Source organism: Gopherus flavomarginatus, chromosome 12 (genome assembly GCF_025201925.1).
Source record: "Gopherus flavomarginatus isolate rGopFla2 chromosome 12, rGopFla2.mat.asm, whole genome shotgun sequence".
In the NCBI taxonomy this organism is placed as follows: Eukaryota; Metazoa; Chordata; order Testudines; family Testudinidae; genus Gopherus; species Gopherus flavomarginatus.
Genome location: NC_066628.1, coordinates 49,665,756 through 49,693,211, shown reverse-complemented (window position 1 = coordinate 49,693,211; position 27,456 = coordinate 49,665,756). Strand labels below are relative to the sequence as shown.

Here is a 27,456-nt window from a genome sequence, read left to right as displayed (position 1 = left end):
GTCCTCTTCTGGCCTTGTGCATTTTGTTAAATTGAGCTATACACGCACTGTCCTGGGACTCACTAACATTCCTCCTCTTTGCCGCTTACATCACTTGGAAGGAGGGTGACAGGTGGGCCAGAAGAACGTACAGGCCAGCAAGGTGCCTTCATACTCTGATTCTAGGCTATAAAAGTCTTATTAAAAAAGAGCTTTTCAATCAGGGATGTGTGTGCAGTTTGTAGCTGACATCAAAGATGCAGAAATAACACCCATTGAAATATTAACCAGAAAAATACTTGGTTAGTATTTTTTTTTTTTAAAGATGCTTCAGAAATTCAGTTTTCCATCATTCCAGACTCCTCCTAAGTGCATGTTCTGTCAATCTGTTTTCATCTTAATTACACCCCAGGTAGTCCAAAACCAGATGCCTTTACTGCTGGGGTAATAAATACGTTCCTGTGCTGTCAACTGGAATGGAACGTCTACAGGCTCCACACAATGGGTCCCATTGTTCCAAACGCAACATTTCACTGCATGAATCACGTGTCAAAGTCTTCAGCCCAACATGGCTTTGATAAGTGACACACCCCACAGACAAAAAAACAACAGAGAAGAAGAGTGCGTGTTGGTTTCCAGTCCATCTGCTTCCCCACATCTGGGCTTTCCTGGGGCAGTGCTTGGGACATTTGTATTCACACTAGCAGCAGCTGGAGTGGACCAGTGCTTTGACCGGATTTAATCATTAGTGGCACCACCTCCACTCCCGCATTATTTTCTGTCATCTGAATGATCTGCCTCCCAGGCTCCCATCCAGGCAAGGCCTCCATTAAAGTTGAAAGACAGTTTGAAAGCAGAGTTTTAATGCTGCTCCCAAGTGCACTGGCAACACTTACTAAACAAGGCAGGGCTCTCAGATCCGTTGCCCTTTGGCTCCCAACACTCAAGGATGCATAGCCCAAGAAACAACGCTGCTCCCTGGGGGGACACATTGAGTGGTGGGCAGATGGGACCTGAACACAGAACTGCAACTAGGATTCCTTCTCCAACATGAAAGCATTAGGAAGTGGCAATGAAGGAGCTGTAGCCTTTTCTTAGTACAAACCCAGCTTGCTGATCACTGGAATGAGCACTGTTCTTAATCACTGCTATGAAAGAGACAACTGGAGCTTTCTAATTAGCTCCCAGTGATTTAGTGCCCAGAACGTCCATGGGGCTTACTGCTTCCTTCATTTTATGGATCCATTCTGTTTCATAACAGCAGTAAGACACTCCAAGAAGCGCCTTTTGGAGACGTAAATGCATTTCTCTGGCATCACATCACCACCCACCCCAGAGTGCTGCACTCACGCAAAAGTCTGCTGCCTGTTGCACTCCCAGGTTTGAAGAGCTGTTTAAAGAAAGCAAACTCGAGTTAAAACCTTCAGACCTTGTGGGCTTTTCAGAAGGTTCAGTGGTGCGAAAGGAACTCTGCCTCGATTCTACAGCCAGCTGCAAATGAGCAAACACTGCAGCAAATACTTACATCTATGATCAGATACTCAACAGGAAGCGGGCGAGCCAGCTGAGTGATCTCATTGCCAAACTTGTCTATGTCCTGAAATAAGAAGAGCACAGTTAGTGAACTGGATGGGACTGGTGTAGACAATATGGATCCCTGAGCTGGAACACCTGGATAAACCGGGAGCTTCTAAACTATTGGGATTGTTTTTCAGATTTATGAAAGATACAGACAGCTATTCATTTTCCTCTGTCATTTTGTTGGGTGCTAAGTTACTGTTCGAAAGGCAGATGTGGAGCTGTTCCTGCAGATGAGGCAACGCTGGACACGATAGCTGCCCTTCGAACAACTTCCCTGCTTCTCAGATCATTCCACCCCAGGTCTCAGTTGACATTTGAAGCAGACAAGCCAAAAGGTGCCGTGTTCCACAGCTGGACACAAAACTGACTTTCTGCACAGGCTGAACTGTCAGGTCAACACGCTGGAGTCCCCGCTCAAATTACGAGCGCTTGTGCCCAGCACGTCTATTCACAGCCATTGGAAAACCCACCACTTTTTCTTAAATACACAGACCTGGAAAAAACATACAATCTGCCAAAGCCAAAACTTGTTTGGCTTTGTCAGACGAATTGAACATAAAGTTTAATTATGAAGAAAAACGGCCAGCATATGTTCATTAATCATGAAATGACAATTAGACTTGATTTATGTCAAACACGCTGAGTTCAAACAGCTTCAGAAATAAATGAATAAGAACTGACTCTTTTCATTACGGATTCTGTCAGAGGGGATTGTGTTTTCTTCCTAAATCATCCCTTCACGTGATATAAATCATTCATCAAGCCACACATAAATCACACACCCATGATTTCCAGTCACAGACCTTATGGAAAAGTTCAGTTGCTGAGCCTCTCTCAGCGTGGCTGGGAGGCAGGGCCCATGACAGCTACACAGACTCACACACGGCTCTCGCCCCTGGCACACACGCAGACTCGTACATGGCTCTTGCTCCGGCATGCTCAATTTACTTCCTGGGGAACGCTGTAAAAAGGCCATGAAATTGTCCCACACTGCAGACAGAAGGGGTGTCTTCTGGGGTTTTGTGAAGCACTCCTAAAACATAGCCAGCAAGCCAAACACTTCAGAGAGACACTCACAGATAACATTGTCCCTTTAAAAACTACATTTTCTGCCTCTGAATATGCCGCTACTCAGTTACTCTAAGTACAGTGATTCTCAACCACTGTGGGCCACATATGCACCTCTCTACGTGTTATGTGAGCTGCATCCACACAATATAAATATACTACCTGTACGGCCCGGAGGGTGTCACATGGGCCGCAGCTGTGTGCTGATTGGGCAGCAAGTGGCCTGCAGGTTGAGAACCACCACTCTAGTATTTATATATCAGAAACATGCAGGACTGTGGCCAGCACCCCCTGCAATCGCTCTGGACAGTCCCCGCATGCTACTTTGCTTGTAGAAGCCAATGGCACCCCTAACACCATGTGTCCCTGGAAATAGTTTCCCCTTTGTAGAATCAACCGTCCCATCTTTGAAGTTTCCTTTACAAGTAATTCTGATAAGAATAATTTCTCCTGGAATGTGACAGGTTGTTGGCCCCGTGGTTATTTTAGCAACAAGCTTGGTTGCTTGTGGCCTTAGAGCTCCCTTTCTCTGACAGCAGCAGCAGGAGAGTTGGAGCCTTTTCAGAGGGATCACAGGGCCCGAAAGCCAGTCCGTGTCTAGAGCTCAGCAACACTGCAAGAATTAGGAATCAAATCCAATCAAGCTACATCAGTTCCCCAAACACTCTCCTGCCCCTGCAAGAAAGAACCTGCAACAACTCACACATAATTAGCCCATCTGGAATTCATTTTCAAATCTAATTAAGTTCTAATATGCAGAAACATTTTTCCAGCACCTGTTCGCTTTAATCTTCCCCTCTGGGGATTTCCATAATAAAAGCCTTCTTTTTAATGTCATGCTACTAAGGCCTGAAAGATATTTTCTAAAATTGTTACTACTAAATTGACACCTAACATCCCCCAGCTAAAGGAAGTGTCTGTGCCTCTCTCCCTGTGGAACGAAGTAGGCACCTTCCCCCTCCCCACATGTACAGTTTTATTAGGCAGTTACATTTTATAGCTTAACAAATGGCAAGCTGGGAGGATTGCTATGAGATCACTCCAAATTTGGCAGTCACCAGAGCACTAGCAGCCTTTATCCACATATGTGGTATACTATTCCTGTAACTCGGGACTCCGGGATTCCCAGTGCCAGGCAATGCCATGTGCTCTGCTTAGCAGCCACAGCTTCAAATGGAGGGCAGCAAGGAGTTAATGAAGGCTCAAATTCTACTCACTGTCTGGACAAGAATCAAGCAATAGGCCCCAGAGGAATTGGGCAATGAATCATCCTAGAGACAGGAGCGGAGATCAGCTCCTGCAATCCCAACAGTTTGAAACAGTTTGACCTAATGATACTGCAGCTTCTGTCTCCCAATAGGAAAATGATTAATCCATCGGCGCAGAGAAATATCATTAACCAAGGAAGTTACTCTCAACTTTCTCATGCTTCTGCTGGCAAGCTGGCTGCAGGCTTGCAACGGGGAGAGGACAGCTCGGGAAGGGTTCAGATTCTGAGTCGTGATGAACCAGCGTACGTACGATCAGCCACCCACTAAGGGTGAGGGCAATACTTCAAACTCTCCTTTGCCATGATGCCTACAAAAAAACTTGACAGCAAATTGGACTGCTAGTGATCTGAGACCACCTACCACACTGCCCAATATCATCCCACTTGTGTTCCCCTGTCTGTATCCATCTATTGTCTCTTGTCTTACACTGACTGTCCTTGCAGCAGGGACTGCCTCTGTTCCATGGGGTCCTGGTCCATGACTGAGGCTACTGGGGCCTAAGTACAACAAATGGACCAGGACTCCTTATTCTCCAAGGGAAGAACCTTTTCATATGGAGACTCATTTACACTGACGATATTTTCCCTCATGATCAGATCTTCCCTCAGTTCACGCAGCTTATGTTGCTTTGGAGTTAGACCAAGTTTATTTGGGTTTTTGAGTACACTATGACTTAGCTTCTACCTCGTGCTTTTCGCCTGTAGATCTCAGAATTATACTACAAAGGTAAGCGGCATCCTCTGAGGCAGAGGTGAAAGACCTGCCTATGCTCACACAGCACTGGGAGCAGAACCCCGGAGACTCCTGACTCCCTGTCCAGAGCAGTCTCCATTGAGCCACGCTGCGGGCTCCCACTGGGATATTTCTGAGACTGAAGGAAACCTCTCCCAGCTCCAACACACACAGCTTGGAGAAGGCCAATACAAGTGGGTATTAGTAGCATATTACATGCACACGCTTCCTCTTAGCACAGACCTAGGAACAGACTTTTCACTCCCAATCGCAATGGCATTCTAATGAGAACTCACTCACTCAAGACGCTGTAAAAGTCCACAGGGCCTGCTTTTGATTATTTAATCTTAGCCAAACTGCTACAGGCACAGAACTAGCCAATTTTCTGAACTATGCTAAGGACTGCCATGTGCTTTATACTCACTGAGAGGCAGCAGCATTTCCTGGTACAGACCAGGTGGCTACTATAGGACGGCTCTCCCCCACCAACTGAGACAGGGTGACCTTTGAACATCTATCCAGTCTCTCACTGCTGGGAACTCTCTAGGTGTGGCAAGCTTCTGCAAGAAGAATAAACCCAGTGTCCGTCCTTCCATCTTCCCCCACAACTATCCTCGGCTGGGGACAGAGGACTCTACACTCAGGAAAGCTCCTCTCACAAAACAAAGGCATGCGCAAGAGGAGAACCTTTGCGACATGAGGTTTGTTAAGATTAAGATGGAAACACCCCCCGGTCCATTCTCTAGCCGCTCCTGAGCAATGGCCGGAGGGAGCAGCCACTGCAGCACCCTTCTGCAGGTTTTAAAGGAAGAACAAAAAACGGATTGCAGAGCTCTTTTCTCCACTTATGAGAACTTTCCTCCATGTTTTGGTTGCTCAGAGAATTCCCATTGTCATAACCTGCAGGGATTCCTCTAATGAAAGCCAGAAGTGGAGTTGTGTTGTGTTATATGTAACACTCATCAGGCAGGAGGAGAGGAATTTATATATTGAGCTCCTGTAACACAGTCCAGTCTGAGACTGGCATTGGGCTAGGAGAAACTGGGCTTGGTAATCCCATTCGGCCTTAATAAAAAACAGCAAAATGCTGTCAAGTCACTCCAAGAGCTGGACGGAGTGGGGTTTTCCAGAGCTGGAACTGGAAGGAAAGTTGAACAGCTGATGCTTCTCACGGCTGACTCTGCATGAGGCTGAGCAGTCATCCAAATGCAAAGACCAAACTCATGGACCTCCAGCATGAGGGGAAATGTCCCTTTTGTAACACAAGTGTCATTAAAAAAAGCTTCAATCTTTTCCCATCCCAGAGCACTACAAGGATGACATCGTGTTTGCGCTGAGATCCCACGTATTTGCCTAAAGTTAACAGGAGAACCAAGTCCCACAAAAGTACCAACCCACGACTACTTCCAAGGGTCGATAAAACTCAGCTCTCGCATTTTTTTGCTCCACCTGATAGACCGTTGAGACATTCGTGAAATAAGTCTAAAGCTAGAGTCCTGCAGTACTACCACCGACTTCAAGACAGCGCTGCAACCTGATGTTCGCAACAAAATGCCACAGCTTGCTAATGGAAAGCCATGAATTCTGCAGATTAGCTCAAGACAGCTTGAAGAGTTTGCGACATACACACACAATGCGCAGCAATGAACAGAAGCACAAAGCACACAGGTGACCGTAAGGATACACATACACCATCAAATTTCCAAAGGTGCTGAGCACCCACAGATCCCACTCACTTCAATCCCAATATCAGGCCCCCAATGTTTAAGTTACATTCCTCGCTTAAACAAGCTGGACAGATGCACTTATTTACTTCCCAGAAACACGCAAAAAGAGTGAGGAGACAGAGGGCAGGGACTTCTAACCTATTAGGATAAACCTAAGTCTTCTGCAGTCCTGATACAAAATGAAATCTTTAGCCTGCCCATACTGCTGGAAAATGAACTAAGGAGGAGGTTAACAATACTGTGGTCTTTCGTGCTAGAGGAGAGAATGGTTACCATCATAATTACAGCCATTGTGTGTCTGCATATTGAGAAGAGAGGGGACCTTCAGCAGATTTGCGTGGAGTTACTGTTGTTGAGAAGTGCTTACCAGTCTTTCTGCAACATCGCAATAACACAGAATGTTGCACTGCAACACCTGATAGTCTTCACGAATCCCGCACCTTGAACCGCTGGGTTTACCAGTAGGATGGTTTTTCCTTTCGAGTTGATCATGATGAGAAAATTATTTAGCAGAATAATTTATATTCCTGGTCCCGAAAGCTCCCGATTTTCACTCCAGAACACATTTACAGCTTTCACACCCCATGGACTGAATATCCACTCAGAGAAAGCGCCATGCTACCAGTGCTAATGGGATGGTTTCTGTGAGTAGCAGGGCAAGAGGCCAATACAAAGAGAAAGGTAAAGACATACAGGAATCATTAGGCAAGCGGCTAAAGAAAAATACTTTGGGTTATGAAACAGAGCAAATCTGGTGCCATCAGTTTTCCTGTTTTCATGATATTTAAGACATGTCTCCAGCTGATAGACTATTGAGTCACACTGGTTCACGTGGGAACCTTATTTTCAGCAACAGCTGTAACACACTGAGGGGCATACTAGCCTCTGACCCCATTCCACAAATGCATCTTGATGTGCGCCATACAAGAAAGCCTTGATGAGTGAAGAGAGCTGTTATTTTGCCTTGAAGCACCTCTTTGCCTGCTTGCCAGAGTCCTCGAACCTGTAACACTCTCACTAATTTCTCCCAGCTGTATAAGCTTTGATCCCTGACATAGGCTTCTATTTCTGCAGCATTACTAATTCAGAGACATTTCTTAAGTCATTTCAAAAGCAAAGACGACACATACTAAGAGCAAAGATACAAGATCTTTTCCTTATGTGATGAGCAGATTGTAGTACACTTGCAGCTTTCTACTTCTCCAGTTTTACAAACATCACCTTTTCCTACTGGCAGGAATTTAAAATGCATCTACTCCTTTATGCAACTAGTGGAGACAGGAATTTAATAGTTCCCTTCCCACACTCGGATGCTAAATTGTTCTATAAATATATTCTACACTACACAAACATTGGTTTTTTGGTTCTCATCCAACCATCACAATAAACTTACATTAATATAGCCCCTTTCATCCTAAAGTGCTTTTCAAGCTGATCCACACACTACATATATGGATTATTCTTGCTCATCAGTGAAACAGCCAACTGAGGTGAAATGTGGCAGCTGCTTAAGAGCACACAGCAACCCTGCATGACTGCTTAAGGCAGGAAGCAAAAGGCTGAAGAGTAAAGGTAGGCAGACTAATTATCAAGCTGGACAATGCTCCTGCTATTGTGCTGACAGGAGTGGCCAGGGTGTTACATTACTAACCATCTTTGTCTTCTCACTGCAAGGTCAAACCTACTCAGGACTGTTGCTCCCAACAAAATGCTTAAGCAATGCTTCGCCAAGCTTGCTGTCACACACCCATTGACTATAAGGTAGTGTCTCTGACCTCAGGCCTTTTTGCATTTAATGAGACCCAAATGGTCTTTAAACCCAGAAGTGACAACGCTTCCCATCAGTTTAAAAATGTTCCAGAAAAAGTAAAAGGTACTGAATTCAAACATGTTGGGCTGCAAAGGACAACTACACCCACCAGAGCACCCCTCAAGCCTTCCTAAAGCACATAATGAAAAAGGCAAATATGGGTCTGAGTTATAAAACATTTGAAATAATCTGAAGACTGACCCAATGAATCACTGGTTCATGGAAATTTCCACAGAACTCTGAAGTAATCTGTGAGCATTTTGTTTACATCCATCAATGCGGGTTAAAAAGTGGAATTTAGAACTTGCTAGAACATACACTGGTTTCTCGCGACTCTGAATGTCTCATTAAAGTGCGGCACTACAATGGCTCTGGACCCGGAGACATGGGCTGTGGCCAACACGATGCTCTTCCTGGACCCGAGTCGAGTCTTTGCCTTCTGAGATGGAACACGGCATGCAGTGATCCGCAGTCAGCATGAGCTGCACCTTCACATTCAAGACAAGCGCAATTGCACCAGCTTTATTCATTCAAATTAGGCATATCCCCTGGCCACCTGTCAAGGTCCCAGTGAGAACCTCAGTGGGCCATTTGGGCACCCTTTGGGAATTGCCTGTATGATGTTGTGGTGGGGACTCAGAATCAGCTTCATTGGTGAGAACACACTTTGCAAGCATCACGTGTGGGGAAAACCTGCTAGAGCGATGAAGAGATGTGGCTGGAAGGTGTTTCACAATTGCAGGTGGCATCAGGGCAAACCAATAGTGTGGTACTGACAGGAAAAAAACGTGCAGAGTAGCTCACCGATCAGCAGTTTCCTGAACTTCACTCAGCACCACTTTGGGGCACATAAAAGCGTTCCTGCAAGATTTGCTATCGGTGGTGAACGCTGCCCTCATTTTAACAGCGCCAAGCAAGGCAGCCTGGCCTAGCCGACACTTCTCAAATAGGAAGTGCCACAAGCAGACCAGATCACGAACGTCAGATATAAATAAAGATGAGAGACCTGCCTTGGATGATGGATGGCCAATTCGTTGGCAAGCACCTCCATTAACTTAATTTTCTCCATCCCTGTTTGTGAAGCACCAAAACACAGCAAACAGGATTTCTGAGAAGCAGCACCATTATTCTCACCTTTCCAATCCAATTCTAGAGAGGCAAGAGGTTTGAAAAACTCTAGGAATGAATGTCTAAAGGGAATACTCATCTCTAACAAGAACTACAGACTCCATACATGCAGTAGTCCAGTTACTGACAGGGCTTTTGCATGCCACACTGCACATGTGGTTCTGATGGCCTAATCCTCTTGTAGATTCCTGCTCTGAAAGTAGGTTGCCTCCACCGTGCATCAGGAGGGGCTTCTGAGGCTTATCATGCAACCAAAGAGAAAGGCTCTAATAGCAGGCACCAACTGCAGCACGAGAGAGAGAAAAGACAGGGCTGTGGAATTCATTCCCAGGGGATGTTGTGAAAGCCAAAAGTATAACCGCATTCAAAAAAGAACTAGATAAGTTCATGGAGGGTTGGTTCATCAGTGGCTATTAGCCAATGTGGTCAGGGATGCAACCCCATGCTTGGGGTGACCCTAAACCTTTGACTGCCAGAAGCTGAGAGGGGAAGGCAGAGGTGGCTATGTTCTGTACACTCCCCTGGAAGCTCTGGGACTGGCCACTATCAGAGACAGGATACTGGGTTAGATGGACCATTGGTCTGACCAGTGTGGCCGCTTATATATATTCCAGTCCCTTCCCTTTTTTTAAAAATGTCTAACAACCCCTTCCTTCCCTGCCTTTATACTCACAGGCTACTGTTACTCTTTGGTTGGGGTATGCGTGGTGTCTCTCTCCTCTGGCTGGCGCTCTCTTTGGGCAGACGGAGCCTTATTTTCCATTTTCCTGCTCAGTGTGTTATTGCAGAGTGCCTGATGCTGTTCCATAGGTGTCTTATACAAGTATTAAATACAATAAATTCTCACCATCTTGTTAGGAACCTGCTTTTATGGTGGCTTTAAATTGGTGCATCAATTTGCTTCAGTGCACTGTGTGTGTAAATGTAATTGGGGAGAGCAGGAAGCAAATACACTCAGCGGGGGATTAAAAGTCAACAGAGAAGCATGGCAGCCACCGCCAATAAACACAGAAGACGTGGTTAATTCAGAGTGCCTGCTACAGGCCATACGTGGATCACTGCAGACCTCCTTTATAGGCTAGATAGCCAATGGCTACTACTGCACTGGGAACCATAATAGCACTTTTAGGAGGAGGAAATGGAGCTTACACAATTACTTCCTGTGGACACGCGGTGAATGGTTACTACCGAAAATAGTTCAAAACCTCAAAGTGTCCTTTCACTGAGTTGGATACATCGACTTCCAGACCCTCGGCAGAACTAGCCCATATGCCTCTCTCACACATACTTCAGCTGTTATCTTTAGTCCTTACCCCTTACCTTATAGAATACGTCAGGCACATATTGCTCACTGCTGGACTCCTTCGCATAGCCGAGCTCTGGTGCATCCCGGCACGGCAGCAGGCACTCATCCCGTACCAGTGCCATGCACTGATTAGAGACTTGGTAACCCTCAAAGTGAACCTGGTTGTCGGGACCACCTAGAATAGAAAGTTACTTTTAAACCACTCCAGTGGAGGAACGGACTTATTCTAAGTCCCCACTGGACAGCATTATGGTTTAAACAGCCAGATTAAACATGACATTGGCTTTAGATATTGATGCAAGTTGTATGCATGGTTTGCTATATTAGGAAGTACTTTTAAACAAGGATTCCCATAAATGTCCTATACTTACTTTATATCTCACCCGGCTTCAAGAGCATTTTCCCAGCTAAACTAATGGTATCAATTCCTGGGGTGAAACCCTGGCTGGACTCAAATCAATGGGAGTTTTGCCATTTATTTAACTAGGCCAAGATCTCAACCTAGCGTCACAGCCCTCAAGCCTCCCTCTTCAGCAGAAACACTCTCCAAAATTAAAACCAGGACTGTGATTCCTGCTGTCCTGTTTTATTTCTGTGCACTAGGCATTAAGGTCTACACAACAAATTCCAGGCTACAACAACTTAGGTTGATCACCTGGCAAACAGGACTATGGGCAAAAGCATAACATTTTCTCAGCCAGGAATGGATGGGTCAGGGGAATTTTGACACACAAAACTGGAAGCCAAGACACTAGCTTCAGGTGGCTTTGTCACGGATCACAAAATCAGTGCTTTAATTTGGCTAATTTAAGCATCAGCAGGCTGTCTGCTATTAGAACACGATGAGATATCAGAGAGAAAATCAGGCACATATAAATGGTAAGAGTGTGTTGCTAATGTGTGACACCGGACGCTGCAAAGAGAAGTGAAATTAATCCATGCAGGGGATCTTAAAAAGGCAACGCTGATGATGCAAACCGCACATTTACATTTACACTGCATACAAGGAACAAACCAAGTGCTTGTAGAGAAACCTGATGGGCTGATTTAACAGAACAGAATGAAATTATCTGGACCAGATGATCAGGAAAGGAAACATTCATTTCCTAGCCTCAGATTCCCTCTGCTCTGGGGCAAACACTCCCAGAAATGAAACGTGGGCCAAACACGAGGAAGGCCCGAACAAAGGGAACCACCATTTCCTCAGTAAAACACCTTGTTTGAAAAGGGATATACACATTTATCTTGTAAGAAGAGATGAATGTGTTTAGCAGCCTGGAAGGTGTGAGGCAGCTGTCTGGTCACATGGACCTTTTACTGAAAAAGGCCCCAGAAACATCTATAAAGCTTGGGGCTCAGAGGAGGCAATATCATATTGCACTTTAGTTCTTTACATTGGAATTCTTGCTTTTTTCATTGTTTAAAATAGACCCCAGAACCTGGCCCAGGGAAACCTTAAACGACTACATCTGTGTCATCTTGGAGATGAACGGCAGATTGAATTTTTAATTCTGTAATTTCCCCGCCACATGCCAATGCGTCCAGGAACTGGCCACGTGCATCAGAGTATTCTACTCTACTCTGCAGAAGTTCTTTGAAAAATTCTCATGTGACAGAAGCCTGCAAGATGCTTTAGACATTTTATTTTGTTGACAAAAACATTTCACACACTTAGGAAGACTCTGAATTTCACTTTGAAGGGTTTTTTCTAGTATCTGTTTCTCACTGATGGATACACGAGGGAATTAAAGGTCCCTGGCTTTACAGTGAACCATCACACGTAACTTTCAAGACCCCAAAATTCTTGTGTACCGGTACTGCAGCCTCCACCATTTCAGCTTACAAGGCCTGTATATAATACCCTTGGGAGTCAGAGAATGGTGTTCCCCAAATTGTCTAGAATACATTGCCACTGCTGGGTAGCAAGAGCATGGGAATCAAAGCCACTTCTCATGCACAGCAGTGCTCTAACTGGCACTCTGGCCTCTTCCACCCTTCCTATGGAGCTAAACTTACAAGAGATTAATAAGCATGGTCTAATGGACTGAGTACTGGGCAGGGAGTAAAGAACTCCAGAGTTCAAATCCTGGCTCGGCAGCCCACGGCCAGTCACCATCTCTGGGTCTCAGTTCGTAACGTGGCCAGTACTCATTCCTAATCTCCCTGGAGAGAGGCCGCTGTCACTGAGTGCAGAGTGCTCTGAAGATGTGACATGTCACGCAAGCACTAGGTATTATAATTTTATTAGCTAGAAGTAACTAAAAAACAGAAGGGGCACTTGAGAGAGAAGTGCCTCCCAGAGCACAATTACATTCAACTGGCTGAAATCTGTTTTATGAATCGGGTCTCGAGTTCCACAAGTCCACGCTCCCTAAAGCATGTTATTCCAGGGGCTCGGGCTGCTGCTTCTGTGGTGTCTCAAGAGCAGGTGTAACATTTAAAAGACAAACAGGCAGTCACTCTTTGGCCATATGGTATTTGTTGTTAATGCTAATTTTTTTTCACTCCTGGGTGAAAATTCTATGGAGGTGAAGTAAGTGTGTGTGTGTGGGTGGGTGGGAGTACCCTCCATTGGTCCTAACTGCATTGAAGGGGGCTAGAGAAACAGTTGGAAAAAGAACAATTAGAACATGGAGTAAGGGAAATCTATTTTACTTGATGGGTTTGAGAATGACCTAAAACTTGTTACTAGGACTGATGGGAGACAGTTTGAAAGATTTCAGGTGGTCAGAACAGTCTGTAGCTTGATTGGGAAGAAGTGCATGTTCCTTTGGGGTGACCACAAGAGAGAATCCCAGGAGAAACGAGGGTTTAAGGGCAACTCTGTGCCACTTTATACCTGTAGCCATAACAGTGACAAATTTGGATCCAAAGTGACCATCTGGAGATAGGCGACATATGTTGGGATGCCGGTTCTGAAAGTTTCCAGCAGTGATGCACTCTTCCGCACTTAAAAAATATGTATCCTAGGAAAAAATAAAAACAAAACACAGCAAGATGATGGAGCTATGAGATGTGCCCCACCTCCATTTCACTGGGCTGCAACTGAAGATACCTCGTTAAAAATATGCTTCTGAGTAAAGCATTTGTGAAAGCTGTGAATGGAATACTACAAACAGAGGGTGTAAAGGACAGAATACAGGGGACTAGCAGTCAGGAAGGCCAGAATCCTAAACCTGGTTCTGTCCAGGATGGTGTGGTCCTGGTAAATCATTTCACCTTCCAGTGCCTCAGTTTCTCCATCTGGGAGACAGGGATAATATTGATCTACATCACAGGAACATAGGAAGGTTGAAGTTTGGAGATAAAAAGCACCATTCAGATATTACAGTATATCAGGGGTTCTCAAACTGGGGGTTGGGATCCCTCAGGGGGTCACGAGGTTATTACATGGGGGGTTCGAGCTGTGAACCTCCACCCCAAACCCCGCTTTGCCGCCAGCATTTAGAATGCTGTTCAATATATAAAAAAGTGTTTTTCATTTCCAAGGAGGGGGTCGCACTCAGAGGCTTGCTATGTGAAGGGGGTCACCAGTACAAAAGGTTGAGAGCCACTGCACTATAAGCACTCTGAGGTTCAGGCAGCAATGCAGTCTCCAGAGGAGGCAATGCTGATTTGCTCACCAAACTCTCACCCCTTGCGTGAACCTGCGCCTGCTTCCTACACTCTGCCAAAGTGCCTCTTAATCAGTCGTTCTGTCTCAGGAGTGGGGGAAGGAGACTTCATGCTGCTTCCCATGCCTGTGGTGGGCTCCCAATCAGCATTCATTGATCACACTCCTGCCCCTCCAAATGCCTCTGAAGACCCAGGTGCACCCTGAAACACTGTAATTACAACAGACACACCCCACCCTACACTGCAATGGCTCGACTTGCACCTTTCATTTCTGCTCTTCGGGGCAGGATTCTGCTGGGCAGAGCCTGCATTTATGATGCTCCATAAACAACAATAAATACAGAAAGTAATTACTGATGCTCTTGCTCCTCACCTTGTTTCTGCTGTATCGAACAGTCCCCTTCCGTGTATCTTCAGAGACCAGATCCGTAAATATCCAGCCAACCTTTGAATTGAAACAAAATAAAACAACAACCCCCCCCCCGTTTTTTTTTTAAAGGGCAATCTCTTTCACTCGACCGAGAGGTTCCTCGGACCTAGTTGCAAGAGCCTGCTGTGCGGCACCTGATGAAAATTACTCTCCCAGCTGCATGGTGCTCATCTGAACACAACTTACACATCTGCAGTATCAGCTAGCCAGCCGAGAGGACTTGCAGTTCTTTATGTCTTGCTGGGGAATTTTTTCATGGAAAAACCTGGAGGCTGCAGGGCTTCCTTCACCTCCCCCACAGCAAAAAGCCATTTGCTGTGCAATATTCACAGTGAAGGAGCATCAGCAACACCAGTGATCTCATTTTCTGACACTAGTAGTCACTCGTTAACATAAAGCTAACATTTCCCACTCAATTCTAATGTATCCCCAATCCCAGCCTGCTCTGCTCAGAGCAGCAATTTATTCATGCCTTTTCACTGCACATATACTATAGATACCCTCTTTATTCAAATCCTCCCTTGCAACTCACTTCTACAATATCAAGCCGTTCAACTAAGAAATGCTGTTACCCACTCGCAGGGAGGCCACGAGACAGACGAAGCATGCACTACAGATCTGCAGCCAACAACTATGCATTTTTAACCTTGGTGATTTTAACAGACCCAATGTGAGGAACAAAGAAAAAACTGGAGTCAAATAACATCCACAGATTCCTTGCTTCAGACTCTGTCAGTAAGACACAGATTTTATCTTGAGAGAGCAACAGAGCTCACCACAGACGTGCGAGTACGCCTGCCTCTGAGCAAGACCTCCAGCTTGAAAATATTCAACATCAGAAAATCTCAGAACATTCAATACTTAGTGGTAGCATGGCACAGTGAGTGATACCCTCAGACAGCCTGGAAAATTAAGTATAGATCTGAAAGTCATCTGCATACAGAGGACACTGAAATCCATGTATCTTGATTAAATCACTGACAGGTTGCAGATACAAGAGAAATAAAGGACTAAAAGCTGAACTCCACATCTAAATTGTACACAAAATAATTCTTGCCACATGTAGCCCCAAATGAATACTGAGAGATAGGCACTATGGTTTTGATAGCTGGAATCCTGACCAAAAAAAACCCCCAAAACACCAAAAAACTCCACAGAACATCTCATAGACAGAATAAAAGCCACAAGAAAACTCAAACCACAACTGTGCCAAATTAGCACCTGTCAGAGATGCTGCGGAATGTGTTTATCTGAGGGGAAAGCACGGCGAAACATCTAATCCCTTTGATGTTGTTCGAGACAGTGGACTGCTGAGTTGCGCAGAACAGCCCCGCTGTACTGCTCAATATTTATGCACAGAGACAAATTCTTATTTTACTTTAACCCCTAGAAGCGTAAGAGCTATCGGCCCCAGTAAACATACGTTAGATTTCAAAATGCGCCCAGCCTTCATTTTACCCTGTCAAGCCAGGTGCGAGGAGGAGTGACTGCTGCACAGAGAGACTCAAGAACCCCTTCTCCCAGACACGCATTAGCCAGCAACATCTTACTACCTTTCTCAGGCCAAGTTTTGCAGCAATCTCATCCACAACCTCGGCTTTGGGATCTTCTAGGAGCTCCAGGCTGTTCTGTGTACCAATCTGTAAGCAAACAACAGAACTGGCTCATAAATCAAACATTCAAAATCCAGGGCAAACCAGTTCCTATGATGCTGGCCATTTCAAGAGAGGCTGTCTAGTGGGTGAGGCAGGGGGCTGGGAACTCAGCTGCTGGGTTTCATTCCCAGTTCTACCACTGACTTGTGAGGACCCTGGGAAAGCCAGTTTATACCCACCTCACAGGACTCCTGTGGCTTAGCCTGCAAAGCACGAACAAAGGGGCTCTATCTAGACAATTACACATCGAGCCCATCACTATGGTCTCGGAGCACTTCTAGAGAAAGGCATAGATGAGACCATTTTTCTGAATCCCCGTTCGACTTGGCAGGTCTAAGCTCCTGTTGTGTTTGTTCGAATGTTAGAGTAGCACGTAGGAAGGGACTTGGTGAATCCAAAAGCATGCTCAGGCTTTCCTCTCAGCTCTGGAAATCAAGTCTCAGCCATCTGGATGTGCTTTCAAAGGCAGGAGTTTTTGTTGTTGGGTTTTGGGTTGGGGAGGAGGAGGATGAGATGCTCTGCCAGACAGAAGAGCAGAGTTTTCTCTCTCCAGAAGAGTGGAGGAAGCTTCCTCGCTTCTACCTTACACACCATCGTGGTGCTGGAAAAGACACTACAAGCTGTACTGGCTTCCAATGCTTGTGTGTGTGTCTCTAAAACATATAAAAGGCTTATAATGACACTGTGCCAACAAGCTGGGCTTGGCTGTCCTGGCATTTAATAAAACCAGCAGAGCTGTTAAAGGCTTGAGAGACTATTCACATACGCATGCGGTAATCATTTCTCAAAGAGCTGAATGATACTTTCAGTACTGACTGCGACTTTACTCCTAGTGAATCCAACGACAAATCAGGATTAATGAAATTCATGCTCCATGCCTCCCTACACAGGGTGTGTACATATACACACTAAACACATACAATTTGAATTCTCTACAGAGGGGACGAGAAGAGTCAAACTTGATCTAAAATCCATCCCTGGGAATGGCAGCTTTATCTCTCCTTCTATGCTGCAATACTGAAACACACTGAAACTGATGAAGATGCCAAAGCTTTAACACTCAGCTTCCTAGACTGTGTGGATTTCAGGGAGATCTTTAAACATGACGCGAAGGCAGTTGTGGTTAGACAGAAATACGACATCTGCTGCTTTTCAGGATAACCCTACGGGGCTTCTTAGTCCTTAAAAAGAGAAGTTAAATACTATTCCAGCTTCACTTTTTTGTACCCTTACTTGCAGATGAAGCCTTGTATATAATGCAGCCCTTCAGTGAGCAACTATCCAAGGAGATACCTCCAATATCCTTTGCTAGTCTTAATACTGCTAAAGAGCCTAAGGCTCTGTCTACACTACGGACCTTACAGAGGCACAGCTGCACCACTGATGGCATAACTAAACCACCCCCAATGAGCAGCAGTAGCTATGTTTTTGCCAGTGAAACCTATGCCAGTCTGGGGTGTGTTTTTCACAACCTTGACCAACATTACTGACAAAGGTGGTAGTGTAGACAAAGCCTAAGATCTGGCTGCTCAGTTCCATTCTAAATCAGTAGGAAGTCAGGACTTACAATAAGATTTCTGAATGCCCTTGCACACTGCGATCCTGAGGTACTATTCTTACTCTACAGTGTTGTTGTAGGTGTGTCGGTCCCAGGATACGGGAGAGACAAAGTGGGGGAGGGAATATCTTTTATTAGACAAGCTTTTGAGCTACACAGACCTGGAGAAGAAAACAGAAATTAGTCTAATAAAAAATATTACCTCCTCCACCATGTCTCTCTATAGTGCTAGACATTTTCAATTACATTGTTAAACTTACACAGCTTCAGCTTTTTAATGTCTGATTCAATTATTAAAAATCTATTTTATGTATTTGGTTTCGCTGGAACTCCTATTCCTGAAACCAGCTGTGGTCCAACACTTTGAAGTTAGGGCCAGAAGGGTTCTCAGGCAGTGACCGGCGCCACCTAGTGACTTTTACAAGCAACAAATCTTAAATCTTTATTGTAAAGTTCACTGTGTATTTATGGCCCTATACGCAAACAAAAGACAACCCAAAATGCCACAGTAGAAGTTAAAATATGAAACTGGTGGCCAAGCTAGGGCATTGGACCAGTCTTCACTAAGGTGTCGGCCAGCTCATCATCAAACTTTAGAGTTTGAAACAAGAGCAGCAGAAAGAGAGAGACAGTGTCAGGTAAAATCAAATGCTAATTTACTCTCTTCTAAAATGCAGGCTACCAAGACAGTGTAAAGTTAAAACTTGAGGCATTCTGCTCCAAACAGATCTGGCCACCCTCGCATAGCAATGGTAGATTTCTGCATGGCCGATTCTTATCTCATAAAGAGAAACAATGCAATGTTGACTCAAAATGTTGGTTTTGTCGATGTTTTTACAACATTTACGGGCAACAGAAATATTTCCCCGGGCACATTTTCAAACAAAAATTTCCCACTGAAGCCTTTGCAACCCAAACAATTCCACAGAGAACCTGAAAGTGAAACCCACTCTAAGGAAGTCACTTGCACTGTGTTTCCTTTTGCAATTCCCTGTGCTTGGGCAACTAAAATCATAGAGCACAAACAGGGAAAAGCAAATGTGAATGGTAATTTCAGTGGTAATAATCTATGATTTTTATCTTGACAGATTCCCTCTAGGATCTACTGCAGAAAACATCACGTGATTTCCTAAACAAAGTGGGTTCCACGTTCCCCGATCGCCATCTTTAATAAATAAAGCTACAACATTCTTATGCTGAGTTATTTTTACCTGTGGAGGTTCATAGATGGCAGCTACCTCAGCCCTGATGCCCAGAGGGATGTCCTTGTGCTCTGTATATCGTCCGTATAAGTACCCAAAATGCTGGTTCCCTGTCTTTCTCCAGAAGTCGAGGAAGCGATCAGCAAGCGTGTGGTTCTCAAACATTATGTTGTCAACATGCCTGTATTTCTGTTAGATAGAATGCAAGAGTGCTTTAGGCCAGCACCCTGATTCCAGACCAATGTAAGAAATTAGCGTGCCTACTTCCAGTCCAGTCACGTCTCTCCAGACCTGCCTGGGGTGTCCCCCAACAATTAAAGAAAAAATCAGAATCCTGCTGAAGTAAGGGGAGGGAAGGGTAAGCTAGCTTGCTCCATCTCCTCCTTCCCATGACTGCTCTATCCCTCCCTGCTCCAAGCTCCTGCTGCAGCACCACACGACTCTCCCCACCAGAGCAGAACGCAGCACAGGCAGGATGCAGGGAAAGCACTCAGAATACCCAGCACCCAAAACCAGTTCTGGCTTCTTGCTAGGACCAAACTCCCCCAATCCTTTCTGACTGCAAAGTGTTGCAGAATTTCAGTGGGTTGCAACAAGAAGTTGCAGGTGGTTTTTCGGATCCCATGTGGACAGAGAGTTGAGAAGCACTGTCCCAGCTCAGGTCAGTGCAAATGTCCTCTGCACTATGGGGAAATTCCTGAACCCAGCATATTTCAGAGTCGCTCTCTGCAGCAGCTGAAGACATTAACCAGCCATTTCCCTAGCACCTGCCAATATGCAAAGGCTCCCAGACTCCAAGACAGCTGCTCTCCTGGACGTTTTCTCCAGCTCAGAAATAAAAAAGGTAAATAACGGCTTCTCTGTGTAGAAGAACAAAGAGACCTCAGCACAGCCAATGCCAAGACTCACCTGTCTGTTGAGTGTGATAGCACTTGGCTGGCACTTGGTGCAAATGCCTTCTGGCCAGGGAGGATGCCCCTCACAGCCAGATTTAATCTTGCAGCTGATATTTTCCAGTGCAACGAACTTCCCCCTGAATAAGATCGGAAGAAAGGTGGGTTTTCTTTAGCATATTAGGATACCCTTTGCCTCCTAGAAAGAATCTAGCAAGTCAAGCACCTTGTATGTAACAAGGCACAGAACAGACATTGTGCACTGATACTTTGCACCTCTATAGGATGCTGCAGCTTGTCCAAAGTCACACAGTAAATTCAGCAGCAGAGCTAGCAATGAAAGCCAGGAGTCCTGGTCCTTCTGCTCTAACTACTGGACAACTTTCCAGTAAGCTGATGGCGCCAACAAAAGTGTTAGAAATGCACATAAAAGTCATTTGGTTGCAGTTTAAACAGTTTATATTGCACATGGCAAGGAATGTGTTACACTGCATGACCAAAATTAGTTTCCTTTTTTGTGCATAAAATTTATTGCAAGCTGGAGTCCTCTTAAAATGAGAATCCATGCTTGAGTTTCATTTCAGCAAGACAACCTCCTCAGGGAATGAAGGGAAGGTTCCACTTGTTTCCTCTTTAAAGGAAAGGCATGCTAGAATACTAATGAGTACTCAGCTCCAGGGAAAGGGACATCGTCCTTCACAGAATGCTGCTGATCGCCTCAGTTTGTGGCCTTGCTTTGGAGCCATAGGTTTGCATCTGACATCCACTGGCTAGCTGAGTGTGTTCAGCACTTCCTCTGCCTAAGGTACTTACCTGGGCCTCATAACGGCGTTATCTAAACTATCTAAACTAGTAATGAGTTTATCTTCACAACCCCGTGAGGGAGGGAAGTCCTGTCACCCGCATTTTGCAGACAGAGAACTGATGCAAAGAGTCTTTCCCGAAGTCACACAGGGAGTCCGTGGCAGAGGGGAACTAGGCCCCAAGGGAATCTGAGCTTTGATTTTCTACAAATCTTAGTACTTAACTGAAAAGCAGAAGTGGATTGTGGCTAAAAGCTCTCCTGATTCACGAAAGCACCGTCCATCCCACCCTGAGGTCGACTCCTGGCTTCTTGATCATACCGTGACCTTTCTTCTTTCTATCTGATCTTCCTTCCAACTTCAGCAATGCTGCTTGTAAGCAATTACCTTGCCAGTTTAAAGTGAAGCTACTTCTTAGGATTCATATTCCCAGGGTTACCATATAATAGCTATTACCACCAACATTCATGCAAGGTTTGTGTACTTTGTTGTAGCTATAAGGCTCCCTTAATTGCAGTGAGTTTCTTACTTGTCTGCTCCTCCGGTCAGCTTCCTGATGTAGGCATGGAACGACATATGCTTCACAGGAGGTTCCAGATGGTTTAAATAATCTTCATCAAAAGGCTGCGAAAAACACCACACAAAGGAGAGCCAGGTCAGACACCTGTCTGATAATACACTGATCACTGAACAAATGGCTGTTCTAGATTCAACTTTCCACTGGCTCCCAGTGTGGAAACAATCAAGAAACTCTGGGCCTTTTTTCATGACAGTTATGGTCTCATGTGACAGGTACAGTGGGACTTCACAGTATTTTTAATATTCATTCATACTTGCTCAAAACACAAATATTCTCCACAAATCACAAATAGACTCAAAGGCACAAGGCTTTTTAAATAATGACAAACAAAAAGACCAGCTGACCTAAATGTTCTTTCTGAGGTTGTTTGAACTCATGGGGGGGAGAAGACCACACTCATTTGGGGGAACCATTTCTGCATGCACTAGGGAAACAGGTGAGAGTATCTGTTGTTATTACGGTTGTTTTCAATCTAAACAGGGTGCATTGGAAATCTGAGGAGAAGCATTGAGATCCGTACGGGGGAGGGGAAGGGAGAGTGAACTGAACGCAAAGAGTGGCACAGAGATCCAGAGTGAAAGTGAAGAGAGAAGACAAAATCTCATACACAAAGGTTTGCCTGGGGGCTTTTTAAAATATTTTCTGCTAAATCCATTACAGCAGAAAAACAAACGCCTTAATCATGAGAAATCCTAGGGCAGCATTATAGCCAAAGGACCAACCTTGTTTCTTTAGCTATTGTTGGTGTGAATGGGAGGCCTTGGGTAACATATCAGAAGTCTGCCTCTCAGAAGTGCTACCATTACACAGGCAAAGCTTCAAGAAGTGTTTAAGCAGGTACAGAGAGTTTGGAGAAAGAAGGGTGACTTCAGAAAGTAACATAAATAAGAGATGGTTGAAGTGTTTAGCTTGACTCCTTACCTCCAGTGGTACGCAATGCACACATTTACCCAAAGGGCCATGTCGACACCTGTGTGAAAAGAAAACAAAAGGTCACATTTAAAATGGGAAAGACACTCCATGCCAGACTTTACAATCTTTGTATAGTATACAGATCTGGAATGTTTGGCTAACCATTTGGGCCATGAGCATCCACTGGTACATTATGAGATAGACCATGGGCAAAAGGAAGGAATCAAAAATAATTTCACATACATTGGGAGCAAGATCTTGGATTTAACCTACAAGTCTGAGGTCACAATCATTCTTACACACCTGTTCCACTGGCAGACATCTCCACTAGTTAAACACGTCTATGCACAGGCTTCAGATTATAACCCCTAAATTTGCAGAACTCTCATTCAGGGCAGTGTTTCAAGCCAGATACGCAATGCTTTGTGGTGTGGGTGGGTGGTGGCAAGAGGCTGCATTACTTTAAAAAAACAAGGACCAACACACTCATCCTTTATCAGTTGCATAAGGATGCTCTTGGAACACACTGAAATATGCTCTTATCTAACTGATAAAATCCTGCTGGGCCAAAGTTAAGACAAGGAAAAAACTCCCCTTTTGAGGTGATCTCCTTGGAAACCACAGGAGCCCTGCCAGGGCATTAAGAACTGGTCAGTACTGGTTCTGAAGAGCAAACCCCAGCAGATGAACATGGCTGCTGACTCTCACTAGGAGGATATGGATGGGAGCCAGCGCAGCACTGCTTTTAATAAGGTTGTATGAACATTATCTCCCACATTAAAGGACCACTACAGGCTGCTAATGCACTCAGCAGAATGCCAGCCTCCCATCAGGTTTAGATTGATATGCAGCCACAAATACAGGCACAACCCTGGCCATACATTTTTTATCATCATAAATATTTGTCACTGTGCTTCGACTCCCTGCTAAGAATACCTTTCTTCTCTTGAAAAATGTGGTCACGTTAAACCCAGGTTTTGGTTTGGGGTTTTTTAAACCAAGAAGTGAAGAGTTTTGCCTTTCTTGTTTGAAGATTAATGTGCCATTTCCCTCATTAATCATCAGCTCGAAAAGGTTAGATAATATTTTCCATTTAAAGGCTACGCCTTTCTGAGCTTCCCTTCTGCTGCAGCACTAAAGATGACAACATAACAGGGCTGGGTGGGGCACTCAGGTTAAAAAAAGTCCTGCTTGTCTTTAAATCTTTTCTCAACACCTCTGAAAAGTTACTTCACAAAGGGGGATCTAGTTCCAAGTCTGAGGGTAAGTGAAAATAGTAATTAGTGTTGGCAATTACCACCATATATTTTCCCCAATTAATGCTATGTGACCAGCCAGGCCAAAAACATTTTGTTAAGGTGTGTTTAGATTTAAGGCATTATTAAAATACCTTAATGTTTATTTTTATGGGAACAAATACTACATTGCTCATCCAAAGCTCCTCTCAGCCAAAACCAGGAGGCAGTATGGTCTAGCAGACAAAGCACTGGACTGGGAGTCAGGAGACCTGGGTTTTACTCCCAGGTCCGACACTGGCCGGTTGAGTGACCTTGAGCAAGTCACTTCCCTCCATGTGCCTCAGTTTCCCCATCTGTAAAATGGGAATAACGGTACCTGCTTTGTAAAGCACTTTGAGATCTACTGATAAGCACTATATATAAGGGCTAGGATTATCTAAACACACTTTATAAACACGATGTCTCAACTTTCCCGTTAGCTAAGCAGGTATCCTCACTTTATAGAAGGATAAACAGAGGGCACAAGAAATTATTACAGTGACCCCGAAGGGAGCTAGGCATCGTGCCCAAGAGTTCTGACTCCCAGTCCCTAGGCTAGCTGGTAAAAAACACTTCCAGACACTCCTTTGACTCCTGTGGTTTTGCTGTTCTAAAAACTGATGGACCTGAGATGACAAAGTTTCCCAGCAAGTCCAAGAATGCATTCTGGAGTGGCTGCACAAACACCCCCACCCCGGCACACAGGTATCTTGTAACAAGGGATAGCTGTGGTGGCTTAATCTGAGCATGAGGGGGAACATTAGTGGGGTGGGGGAACAACCAGAGCACCTGACCAAAGGCATACATGAACTATTTGCAACTGAGATCCTCTGTTATTCCTGGATGCCTAGGTAGCAGCCTTGGCTAAAAGGGATTTTTTCCGTTTGTGGCTTTCATGTGGGATCCAGACTATGCCACAGTTTATCCATGCCTGTCTCCTTAAGCCTGGATTAATGTAACACACACTATAGGAAATACACACAAACCATATGGAAACAGAACTACTGCAGAATGCAGCCCGCTTCTTATTAGGCGGGTGTCACACTGGGAGCATATTCCAGAATTGTTCTGCACTAACTACCAGTACATTTCTAAATAGAATTCAAGGAGCTGATTTTAATCTGTATAGCTATAAGGGGGTTGGGAACAGAGAACATCATCAGAGGCACTTCAGCTGGAGCGACCTTGGTTTAAACAGGAGGTGGCTGTCAGCAGGTCCTTCTTGGCAAAGGCCCTACAGTTTGGAATCTGTTTGCAGCCTTGGCTTGCCAGAGCCCAGATTTAACTTTCTAGGATAACAGCAAAGTCTATTTTTCCTTGTGGGTATTTGAAAAGGGGTAGGGGAGCCAATGAGCGGTGTATGGTTTAGAAGGAAGGCCGGTCATCTAACACTCTTACTGGTTATCAGTTTCCTACTGAATGTTATTTTAAATTTTGTTAAGCACCAAGCATGTGCTACAGAACTATAGAATCTAGTTAGAAAGCACAGTAGTATTTACAGTTGCTGGTCTCGATTCCTGTAAATCTTCCCATCCTGTTTGATTAGGTACTGGTCGATCTCATCTTCCACCACGTGAGGGACGCCCAAGGGGCGCAACAGCCCTTGAGAGATAGAGGTGTCCATGTTCTCAGAGGAAGAGCCAGCAGGGCTCGAGGGGAAGAGGAACAACATATCACCATGCCTATGTGGGGAGAAAGAGAAAGAAGCACTGCTTTGGAATGTGCCTAACTTCCTACATACACAGTGGGGCAAACAGCCGTTAGGAAAGCATCCGCTCTGTAGGTTAGAGTACAGTTCAATATGCATTACCTTCACTTCCCTTTCTTTCAGCAATAACTTGTTTGACCGTGATTTTCACTGTATCCACCCTGAGGAACCTACGGCTTCTGTCTGAGTTACCTGCTGAAATGTCTAAGCTTCCTTACTGGCATATAACGGCCTTCATTAATGCACATCTACCACAGCTTCCCAGGTACCCGAACCTGAAATCTGGAGACACGAGTAGAATAAATGAACTAGCACAGCACTAACAACTACCTTCCAAAGCCATTTCATTAGCTAGCTAGTGCGTCTGCTGTTTTGCCCATTTGCATTACGAAGCTGCAAGATGCTTTCAAATACAGGTGCTGAACTCTGCCTCTTAGCACCAGCAAAATAAAGAGGCACCTTTCACCAAGAACAGAGCCCAAGAAACAGAAAGAGAACAGGGAGGAAGGGGTGAAAAGGAGAGAAACAGCAGCTTCAGCAGGGCAAAGGGCTAACTAGGTTGCCTACACTTGTAGTGGGGTGTCTTCCGAAGGCCTTTTGTGCACTATTAAGGAACACAAATGAGTTAGCTTTGTTTGGTGCCCTTCCTTTTGCACCGACACCCACAGTAGAAAAGGTGATGGGTGGGCTGAAAGAACATTACCACTAGTCTCTGATGAGGGAGGGCTGGAGCTCAATGGACTCCAGCAGCAATGCAGCGTGGGTGGAGGAGTGCAGAAGATAGGGAGGAGGAAAAAATGATGCAATTCCCTCTTGGCCATAGAGGAGCAAAGGAGGAGTCTGGTCCAAGTTTACTACAGTAGTGGGCAGCACTATAAAACCCTAAGCTAGGTGGCTACCATGGGCTACCACAGACAGTAACTTCTGGTAGCCCACATTTCCACAATACTGCAACCAATCCAATTTGCCTTGTCACTAGTGACAAGCCTGACACGGATGTGACAAAGTGGGGATTTTCCCTGGTTATGTTGTATGTGAGTCTTACCGTTTTGCATGAATGTTGTGGCCTCGGTTTCTCTGTGTATTGCCCCAATGTCTAGGTGGTAGAATTAAGGGAGTGTGACTTTTGTGGAGGCTACAGCTGCCTCTTTGTAACCTGAGACCCAGGAGGGGGATGCGACCCAGGTGGCCCTGAAACTGAAACAAAGGCCGGAGGAGGAGCAATGAGCAGGGCAGGGGCCAGGCAGCTGGAAGCGAAGGCTGGCTTAGGGCTCGGGGGAGGACCAGAGCCCTGGTTCTGGGCTCCCTCCCCCTCAAGATGGACTTGGCTGAAAGTCACTGATTTCTGTAATAGCAAGCTCTGTTCTACGCTGTGTTCGTGTCGACTAATGAACCTTCTGTTTTACAGGCTGGCTCAAAGTCACATCTGACTCCGGAGTTGGGGTGCAGGGCCCTCTGGCTTCCCCAGGAGCCCCGCCCAGGCAGATTCGCTGCGGAAGTACAGTGTGTAAGGGGCTGCTGAATGCGCCGAGGTCAGACTCAGGAAGGTCCAAACTGTGTGAGCTTCTTGCCCTGGAGGACAGTCTGCTCAGAGAGAGGAGGCTCCCCCCAGAGTCCTGACTGGCTTCATGGGGAGTAGTTCCAGAGCATTGACCCGGCGACTCCATGACAACGGACAATTGCAGGGAATACTGAAGCTCACAGTTTTGTCCATTAGTTACCACACAGGCACAGAAGGGAGACATTAGGCAGGTTTGCCAAAAGGGGTAAGGCACATTCTACTGTACAACATTCTCTCTGCATCCCTGGTGGTCTCTGTCAAGAACTTACTTGATTTTCAGTAGGTGAAGGGATTTGTTCTGGGAGGCTGTGATCTCACCAGTCCTGTTTCTATTGACGTACACAGAAAAGCCATTATTCCTGAAGCCAAACTCTTTTGCAACCTAGGAAATAAGAGAAGAATGAGACAATACAGAACACTTCACATCTGTGTCCTCACTGTGCGGGAGAAAATAGGAAAGGCCTAGCAGAATTCTCTGCTACAGATATTTTAACTGAACCCATCCTCCCGTCAGGTAGAGAAGATTGTCAGGAAGCTAAAAAACACAAACCCTAGCAAGGAATTTACAAGAAAACAAGAGCTGACAGAAATATGGACCTCTACTTGTCATAAAGACGACAATGAAAGCAAATAAAATACATATGTAACACTTATCAGAGG

At 45.2% G+C, this 27,456-nt stretch overlaps 1 protein-coding gene across 1 annotated transcript in view; it reads right to left on the bottom strand.

Moving 5' to 3' along the window:
• The window catches only part of NPLOC4 (NPL4 homolog, ubiquitin recognition factor), a 42,114-nt gene that overhangs the window by 7,864 nt on the left and 6,794 nt on the right, over nt 1-27,456 (bottom strand). Inside the window, exons 3-13 of the mRNA XM_050921103.1 lie at nt 27,066-27,178; nt 25,027-25,209; nt 22,260-22,308; nt 21,288-21,382; nt 19,972-20,095; nt 19,072-19,251; nt 16,201-16,287; nt 14,591-14,662; nt 13,442-13,568; nt 10,617-10,777; nt 1,505-1,576 (exon numbers count right to left, since the gene is read on the bottom strand). Coding sequence (XP_050777060.1) covers nt 1,505-1,576; nt 10,617-10,777; nt 13,442-13,568; nt 14,591-14,662; nt 16,201-16,287; nt 19,072-19,251; nt 19,972-20,095; nt 21,288-21,382; nt 22,260-22,308; nt 25,027-25,209; nt 27,066-27,178 — 1,263 coding nt within the window. The remainder of the gene's footprint in view (nt 1-1,504; nt 1,577-10,616; nt 10,778-13,441; nt 13,569-14,590; nt 14,663-16,200; nt 16,288-19,071; nt 19,252-19,971; nt 20,096-21,287; nt 21,383-22,259; nt 22,309-25,026; nt 25,210-27,065; nt 27,179-27,456) is intronic.